General features: G+C 51.1%; 1 protein-coding gene across 1 annotated transcript in view; it reads right to left on the bottom strand.

Annotated features, from left to right (window-relative positions):
* The window catches only part of SPTBN4 (spectrin, beta, non-erythrocytic 4), a 118,939-nt gene that overhangs the window by 58,025 nt on the left and 51,657 nt on the right, over positions 1–9,257 (bottom strand). The window contains exons 7-12 of the mRNA XM_011952541.1: positions 7,482–7,594; positions 7,199–7,386; positions 7,007–7,124; positions 6,581–6,739; positions 5,292–5,594; positions 2,961–3,111 (exon numbers count right to left, since the gene is read on the bottom strand). Coding sequence (XP_011807931.1) covers positions 2,961–3,111; positions 5,292–5,594; positions 6,581–6,739; positions 7,007–7,124; positions 7,199–7,386; positions 7,482–7,594 — 1,032 coding nt within the window. The remainder of the gene's footprint in view (positions 1–2,960; positions 3,112–5,291; positions 5,595–6,580; positions 6,740–7,006; positions 7,125–7,198; positions 7,387–7,481; positions 7,595–9,257) is intronic.

Raw genomic sequence — 9,257 nt, 5'->3', positions numbered from 1 at the left:
TGTGCGATAGAGTGAGACTCCGTCTCAAAAAAAAAAAAAAAAAAGAAAAAATGACCATGCATCCCCGTCGCTGGCTAAGATGAATGAATGACAGCTGCCAATGACTGCAACAGCCTCCTTCTGTTCCTCCCACCACCTAGATCAAAATGATTAAGATGCCCAATCACCTAGTCACCCCCATATTCTGACATCATCAAATCCACAGCACAACTCACTACACTGAATCATCTTCCAAATCACCTAACACAAGCCCAAATCCTACAATAAGCCCCCAGTCATATATATATATTTATTTGAGATGGGGTCTCTTATTTGAGATGGGGTCTCACTCTGTTGCTCAGGCTGGTGTGCAGTGGCATGATCTAGGCTCATGGCAACTTCCACCTCCCAGATTCAAACAATTCTCCTGCCTCAGCTTTCTGGGTTGCTGGGATTACAGGCACGCGTCACCATGCCCAGCTAATTTTTTGTATTTTCAGTACAGATGGGGTTTCACCATGTTGGCCAGGCTGGTCTCGAACTCCTGACCTCATGGGATCCACCTACCTTGGCCTCCCAAAGTGCTGGGATTACAGGTAAGAGCCACCGCGCCCGGCCCCCCATCACACTTTCTTGCTGAGATGCCCCACAGCTCCCCATGGTGTGTGTAAAGAGCCACCAAACCCAACTTGCTTTGACCACAGAGGGACTCCTGGTGGTCTCTGGCTGGAGGGCATTGACATAAGTAAGACAGGAACCTTATTAGAGCCAGTCTTGGTTTTGCCTATCAGCATCCATGGCCCTGTGTCTGGTAAGGGCATCCCTTTCTCCTCTTTTTTCAGTCTGTCTTTGGAATGGGCTAACCCCACTCCTGGCCCTGGGATAGGTGTGTCACATGCATGTGGCCAATTAGATCCCTGCATACCCTGGGGCCACAGTGATTGGCTGAGCAATGATGGAATCCACTGTGAACCAATGCAAGCTCTCCTAAGACTTTTTGTTAGAACTCTTGGGAGAAAGGGGCCTGTGTCCCATTGGCTCTGATAACCTGTTAGGATGTATACCTAGGGCTGAATGATCCCAGATTTATACCAAAAGGGGCAGGACTGCTCGGCAGTGACACCAACACAGAGACGAGAGATGGAGAGAGACGAGAGAAATAGAGTCTTTTGTTTATGTTTTGAGAAGGAGTCTCACTCTGTCACCCAGGCTGGAGTGTGCCTGGTGGTACGATCTTGGCTGACTGAAACCTCTGCATCCTGGGTTCAAGCAATCTTCCCACCTCAGCCTCCCGAGTAGCTAGGATTACAGGTGTGTACCACTATGCCTGGCTAATTTTTTTTGCATTTGTAGAAGAGATGGGGTTTCACCATGTTGGCCATAGCCTAACCTCAAGTGATCCGCCTGCCTCGGCCTTCCTAACACCTAACACATAAGTGTTAGGATTACAGGCATGAGCCACCAAGCCTGGCCTGAGTCTTTTTCTTTTTTGATATAGAGATGGGGTCTCGCTATGTTGCCCAAAACTCCTGGCCTTAAGCAATCCTCCCATCTTGGCGTCCCAAAGCCCTGGAATTACAAGCATGAGACACCATGCCTGGTCTCAGATGGAGTCCTAAAAGCACCCTTGAGCCACACCTGGATCCAGCCATGCCTGAAGTAAAACCCACCCTTCCCCAGACTTTTTTTTTTTTTTTTTTTTTGGTGACAGGGTCTCAGTCCAGTTGCCCAGGCTGGAGTGTAGTGACACAGTCTTGGCTTACTGCAGCCTCGACTTCCCAGGTTCAGGTGATTCTCCCACCTCAGCCTCTGGAGTAGCTGGGACTACAGGCATGCACCACCATGCCTAGCTAATTTTTGTATTTTTGGTAGAGACAGGGTTTCGCCATGTTGCCTAGGCTTCCCTGAACATTTTGGTTACGTTAGCCAGTCCACTCCTCTTTTCACCTTAAGCCATTTGAACTGAGTTTCTATCACTTGTGGTTAAACAGGCCCTGATTAACATTACTTAGCATAGGTTTTCTTGTTTGTTTTTTAAGAGACAGGATCTCACTGTGTCACCCAGGCTGGAGTGCAGTGGCATGATCATGGCTCACTGAAGCCTCCAATTCTTAGACTCAAGTGAGCCTCCTCCCTCAGCCTCCAAGTAGCTGGCACCACAACCACAGGCATGTATCACCATGCCTGGCTTATTTATTTATTTATTTATTTATTTTGGTAGAGATGAGGTCTTTCTATGTTGGCCAGGCTGGTCTTGAATTCCTGGGCTCAAGTGATCCTCCTGCCTTGGCCTCCCAAAGTGTTGGAATTATAGGCATGAGCCACCGTGCCCAGCCTGCACAGGTCTTTTTATTTTATTTCATTTTATTTATTTATTTTTTGAGAGGAAGTCTTGCTCTGTCGCCCAGGCTGGAGTGCCAGTGGCAGGATCTCAGCTCACTGCAGCCTCCACTTCCTGGGGATCCAGCGATTCTCCTGCCTCAGGCTTCCAGGTAGCTGGGATTACAGGCACATGCCACCATGCCTGGCTAATTGTTTTTTGTATTTTTAATAGAGACGGGGTTTCACTATGTTGGTCAGGCTGGTCTTGAACTCCTGACCTCAGGTGATCCACCCGCCTAGGCCTCCCAGACTGCTAGGATTACAGGCGTGAGCCACCACACCCAGCCAACACACAGGTCTTTTTAAATGGTATTCATTGAGAGCAATCTGTGAAGGGCTTGGCACACAACAAGTGCTCAATAAATGTAGGTTATTACTGTAGAATCTAAAGCAGGAAGAGGTCGAGTGGTCCATCCTGCCACTCAGGGCATTGATTCTCCCCATGGCTTCCTTAATGGAATGTGATCTTAGGCTCTGCTTAAATGCCTCGAAGGACAAGGAGCTCACTGTTTTCTCAGGAGTCACTCTTGCCTCTATCGGCAACAGTCCCAAGAGTCTCCAACCCCAGCCCCAGCCCCAGCCCCAGCCCCAAGACTCACCCTGCAGCTGGGAGAAGCGCAGGGCAGCGGCATTGAGTGCCTCCACCCGCTCGCTCTGGGCCACAATGTCTCCCTCCAGCAGTCCATGCTTCTGCAACAGGTCGTCTGCCTCCACCAGGTGCTGCCCACACTCCGGGGACAGCAGCTGAGCCTACAAGCGGGGACAGCACTGAGCACACCTCTGGCACTGCCCTGGCCACTCGCCTCTCCCCTATCGCCTGTGCCAGCCCCTGCTGCTCTGCCCTGTCACTCTCGACTCTGACCCATCTTGGAGAGATATGGACAAGCCTCAAGACCCTCTTATACCAGCTCTGTGGCCTGGGCCTCAGTTTCCTCATCAGAAAGAAAAAAGCCGAGCCCTGGCTGTTGTTGGCTCTCACAGCTAGCAATGGTGTTCTGTCTCTGTCTCCCTCTTTCTCTACCTGCCTCTCTCTGAATGTTTCCATCTCTCGTGGACTCGACATTTCTGGGCTCTGTCTCTGTCACAGTAGCTCAGTCTCTGCTTCCATGTCTTTCTTGTCTATACATCTTTGTCTCCATCTCTCTCTGCATCTCTCTTTCTACATTTCTACCCCTTTCTCTTTCTGTCTGTATCTTCCTTCCTTCCTTCCTTCTTTTCCTTCTTTTTGTTTTTTTCCTCTTCTTCTTTTTTTGAGACAGAGTCTGGCTCTGTCGCCCAGGTTGGAGTGCAGTGGTACGATCTCGGCTCACTGCAAGCTCCGCCTCCTGGGTTCAAGCGATTCTCCTGCCTCCCGAGTGGATGTACCTTGCCCAGCTAATTTTTTGATGTTTTAGTAGAGACGGGGTTTTGCCATGTTGGTCAGGCTGGTCTCGAACTCCTGACCTCAGATGATCCGCCTGCCTTGGCCTTCCAAAGTGCTGGGATTACCGGTGTGAGCCACCGCACCCGACTTCTTTTTTTTTTGAGACAGGATCTCGCTCTGTCACCCAGGCTGGAGTGTAGTGATGCAATCATGGCTCACACAGCCTCAACCTCCTGGGCTCAAGTGATCCTCCCACTTCAGAGTAGCTGGGACTACAAGGGCACACCACCACACCTAGGTAGTTTTTGTTTTTGTGTGGTTTTTTTTTTTTTTTGAGATGGAGTCTCGCTCTGTCGCCCAGGCTGGAGTGTGGTGGCCGGATATCGGCTCACTGCAAGCTCCGCCTCCTGGGTTTATGCCATTCTCCTGCCTCAGCCTCCCGAGTAGCTGGGACTACAGGCGCCCGCCACCTTGCCCGGCTAGTTTTTTTTTTTTTTTTTTTTTGTATTTTTTAGTAGAGACGAGGTTTCACCGTGTTAGCCAGGATGGTCTCCATCTCCTGACCTCGTGATCCACCCGCCTCGGCCTCCTAAAGTGGTGGGATTACAGGCGTGAGCCACCGCGCCCGGCCTTGTGTTTGTTTTTTTGACAGGATCTCACTATGTTGACCAGGCTGGTCTCAAACTCTGGGGCTCAAGCAATCTGCCTACCTCGGCCTCCCAAAGTGCTGGTACCACAGGTGTAAGCCACCATGCCCAGCTAGCTTCTATCTTTATTGTCTCATCTCTCTCTAGATCTGGTAGGTCTTTCTCTCTCTCAAACTGATTCCCATCTTCCTGTGTCTTTCTCTGTAGCCATGTAGATTTTCGTTGTCACCTTTGTGTCTGCCTCCCCCTCTATCTCTCTGATTTCTCTCCCCCTCTCTCAAACTGTCACTCTCTCTGTCTGCATCCTTACTCTGAGGCTTACTCTGTCTCTATATCTCCATGTCTTTTTTTCATTTTTGTCTCTTTTTTTCTTTCTTTTTTTTTTTTTTAGACAGAATCACATTCTGTCATCCAGGCTGGAGTGCAGTGGCACCATCTTGGCTCACTGCAGCCTCTGCCTCCTAGATTCAAGCAATTCTTGAACCTCAGCCTCCCAAATAGCTGGGACTACAGGCACATGCCACCACACCCAGCTAATTGTTCTGTATTTTTAGTAGACGGGGGGTTCCACCATGTTGGCCAGGCTGGTCTGAAACTCCTGACCTCAAGTGATCTGCCCGCCTCGGCCTCCCAGAATGCTGGGATTACACGTGTGAGCCACCGTGCCCAGCATTTTGCTATTTCTCTATTCATCTCTGTCTCTTTCTCATTCTGTTTCTTTGTCTGCCTCTATTGTCCATCTGTGTATCTTTCTGTCACTCTCTCTCTCGTTCTCTCTTTTTGTCTTCCTGGCTTTCTCTTTATCTTCTTCTATCTCTGCCCTTCCCTCTCCAGCTCCAGCTGTCTGTCAATGCTCTCAGCGTCTGCATCCTCCCCTCCCTCCTGGCACTCCACCCACATCCGCAGCCCCCGCCTGGCACCTGCATCTCCTCCATCCAGTCCACCATGTACACCATCTCCTGGAAGACCTTCTGCAGGGCCAGGTTCTGCTCGAGCCGTGTCCGCCGGGCACCCACAAGCCCAGTTAGCAGGGCCCACTGGCGCAGGACGCTGTCACGCTGGGCTGCCACCCGCCGGATATCGTAGTAGCCTTCGGCCGCCAATGCCTGGGCCAGCTCCGCTACACCCTGTACCCGCTCCTCGTAGGCTGCAATGTCTGCCTCGATCGCTTCGTGTTTCTTCATGGCTGCCTCCACTGCGGGCAACTCATACCCAAAGTTGTCCTGGGGCAGTGAGCCAGACACTCACCCATGCTGCCTCAGCAGTCCACCTGTTACCTTGACCCTGTGTGACCCTGGGGACTCCCCCTCCATTACCTTGGAGACCGGCCCTGCCCTCCCTAGTTATCCTGGAGACCAGCCCCTCCCTCCCCTCTTACCCAGGTAACCTGGAGACCAGCCCCACCCTCCACTGTTACCTTGGAGACCAACCCCACCCTCCCTTGTTACCCTGGAGACCAGCGCCACCCTCTGCAGTTACTCTAAAGACCAACTCCCCTCCCCTGTTGCCCTGGAGATCAGCCCATCTTCCACAGTTACCTTGGAGACCAGCCCCATCCTCCCTTGTAGCCCTGGAGACCAGTGCCACCCTCTCCAGTTACCCTGGAGATCAACCCCACCCTCCCCTGTTGTCCTGGAGACCAACCCAATCTTCCCCAGTTACCCTGGAGAACAGACCCACCTCCTCTGTTGCCCTAGAGACCAACCCCACTTTCCTGTTTCCCTGGAGACCAGCCCCACTCTCTCCAGTTACCCTGGAAACAAGTCCCACCCTCCTGTTACATCTCTAACCTTAAACTTGTTACTCAGGAAACAGGCCCATGCTTCCCCTATCCTGGAGATTAGGGACCAGGTTTACCTGACTCTGTTACTTAGGAAACCAATTCTATCCTCTTGAGTTACCCTAGACACAAGATACAACCTCTCTTGTCATTTAAAACACTCCCCCGATTGCTGAAGAGACTAATTCTGCCCTTTCTAGTTACCCTGAAGACCAGCCTCACTCTCCCATTACCCTGGAGATCTGGCCCATTCCCCTCACCCAACAATGACTTAGAAGACCAAGTCTCCCTTCCCATCCTCATTTATCACCAGGAAACTAATCTAACTCTTCCCTGTTGCCTAGGAGATCAAGTCTCCCTCTTTGGTCCCAGGACCATCAGCCCCGCCCTCCCTCCCTTTCCCCCGGAGCCAAGCCCTACACCTTGTACCTGCGAGACCAGACGCTGGTTCTCATTCAGCCAGCTCTCTCTCATAGCCACCTTGTGGTCAAACCTCTGTGCCAGTAGTTCCAGCTTCTCCTGCCGAATCAGCTCAGCCCGTAGGGCAGCCTCCCGCTCATGCTCAGCCTTCTCCAGCTCACCCCATGCCTGCAGGAGATGGGAGGAGGCAGTCAGACTCTGACAGCTCCCCACAGTTTAATGGTCTTGACTTAGTCTGAGGCCACTCATAGCATTATGGCAACTTCATGCAAATTGGAAAACATGTTGCTTCTTTATGACACTTTACTACTGAAAAACCGTCAGAATGAATATCTAATCCATCGTGCCTACAAGGTGAATGATTCCCTTGAGCAGTGTGCAACCTATACAACTCCACAGTGCAACTCTACCTCTCCCCTGCATCCGTGGCCTTACCTTGTCAATATCCCAGATGCCACAGCCCTCCCGAGGCACAAAGAGGCGACGGTTGCAGGCACGCAGTTTGCTCTGGATGCTGAAGAGCAGCACCTCTAGGTTCCCCTTCTCCTGGAACCTGAAGGGGCATGAGCTCAGGAGCCCTGCCGTCATGCCACCCCTTCCCACCCTCCCTCCAGAGCTGGGCCTCACTTGACAGGCTTCTCTAGCGTGCAATAGGCCGTGAAAGCCTGGAGTTGCTGCTGCACCCCACTTAAGGAGTTGGCAAATTTCTGGTTGCTGATGAGGCCCACGGTGCGGTGAATCCAGGCCAGCAGCTCAGCCGCCAGCTCCTCGTAGCGTTCTATGATCTTACCCACCTCCAACACCTGATCCAAGACCTGACACAGCAGAGGAAGCGGGGGTCAGCCTCATCCCACCCATGCCTGCCGCCAGCTCCCAGCTTCCCACTCACCCACTCCTTGGCTCCTTATACCTTCCCGATACGCTTCCCCTCCACAGCTAGAGCCTTCATCTTGGAGAAATAGTGGTAGAAAGAGACCACGTAGGTGATGATGGACTTCTCATCTGGAGCCTCCATGTTCACATCTGGAGGGAAGAGGGAGTGGGAAACAAGACAGGAGGCACTTTGACAGAGTGCTTGAAGGTATTGGGTGGAGGGATGGAGAAGCCATTCTCACTAGCTGTGTGACCTTGGGCAAGATAATTAGCCTCTCTGTTCCTCAGGTTTTGTCAAATAGAAATCTACCTCCTGGGATTAAATAGTGCCTGACACATATAAACCACCATAGAGAAATAGCTACACTTTTCTTTCCTTTTTTTTTTTTTTTTTTTGAGGTGGAGTCTCGCTCTGTCACCCGGACTGGAGTGCAGTGGCCAGATCTCAGCTCACTGCAAGCTCCGCCTTCCGGGTTTACGCCATTCTCTTGCCTCAGCCTCCCAAGTAGCTGGGACCACAGGCGCCCGCCACCTCTCCTGGCTAGTTTTTGTATTTTTTTTTTAGTAGAGACGGGGTTTCACCGTGTTAGTCAGGATGGTCTCGATCTCCTGACCTCGTGATCGTCTCGGCCTCCCAAAGTGCTGGGATTACAGGCTTGAGCCACTGCGCCTGGCCACCTTCTTTTTTAAGATGGAGTTTTGCTCTTGTTGCCCAGGCTGGAGTGCAATGGCATGATCTTGCCTCACTGTAACCTCCACCTCCCAGGTTCAAGCGATTCTCCTGTCTCAGTCTCCCAAGTAGCTGGGGTTACAGGCATGCGCCACCATGCCTGGCTAATTTTGTATTTTTAGCAGAGACAGGGCTTCACCCTGTTGGTCAGGCTGGTCTCCAACTCCTGACCTCAGGCGATCCGCCCACCTCGGCCTCCCAAAGTGCTGGGATTACAGATGTGAGCCACCGTGCCCAGCCTACACTTGTTTCTTGAACACACCATTCTACCTTCCACCTCAGGGCCTTTGCATGTGCTATTCTCACTGTCAGGAGCACTGTTCCTCTTCTGTGTTCCTAATTCCCGCTTATGCTTCAGAACTCAACTCAACTTTTTACTTTTTTTTTCAAGAGATGGGGTCTGACTCTGGCTGTGTTGTCCAGGCTGAAGCACAGTGGTGCAATCACAGGTCACTGCAGCCTCAAACTCCTAGGTTCAAGCAATCCTCCCACCTCAGCCTCCTGAGTAGTCAGAACTAAAGGTGTGCACCACCATGCCTGGCTCACCTCAAATTTCCTTAGACAAGCCTCCGTGTTCACTGTGTCTATAGTTGGTAATCCTCATGTTATTCTCCTCTTAGCATCTTATGATGTCCTTCCCAGAATGTATCACAATTTGTAATTACCTACTCACTTACGTGATTATGTCATTATCTAGAGCTTGAGCTTCATGAGAACAAAACTATGCCTGCTTTCTTTTCTTTTATTTTCATTCTTTTCTTTTCTTTTCTTTTTTTGAGGCAGAGTCTCAAGCTGTTGCCCAGGCTGGAATGCAATGGCGTGATCTTGGCCTACTGTAACCTCTGCCTCCCAGGTTCAAGCGATTCTCATGCCTCAGCCTCCCAAGTAGCTGAGATTACAGGCACGCACCACCACGCCTGGCTAATTTTTGTAATTTTTTTTTTAATAGACTTTTTCTTTTTTATAAAATAGGGACACGGTCTCACTATGTTGCCCAGGTTGATCTTGAACTCTTGGGCTCAAGCAATCTTCCCACCCCAGTCTTCCAAAATGTTGGGATTACAGGTGTGAAACACAGTGTCT

This window comes from Colobus angolensis, unplaced genomic scaffold, assembly GCF_000951035.1.
Source record: "Colobus angolensis palliatus isolate OR3802 unplaced genomic scaffold, Cang.pa_1.0 Scaffold34, whole genome shotgun sequence".
Classification (NCBI taxonomy): Eukaryota; Metazoa; Chordata; class Mammalia; order Primates; family Cercopithecidae; genus Colobus; species Colobus angolensis.
The sequence above is the reverse complement of the archived record's forward strand: the minus strand, read 5'-3'. Positions and strand labels throughout refer to the sequence as shown.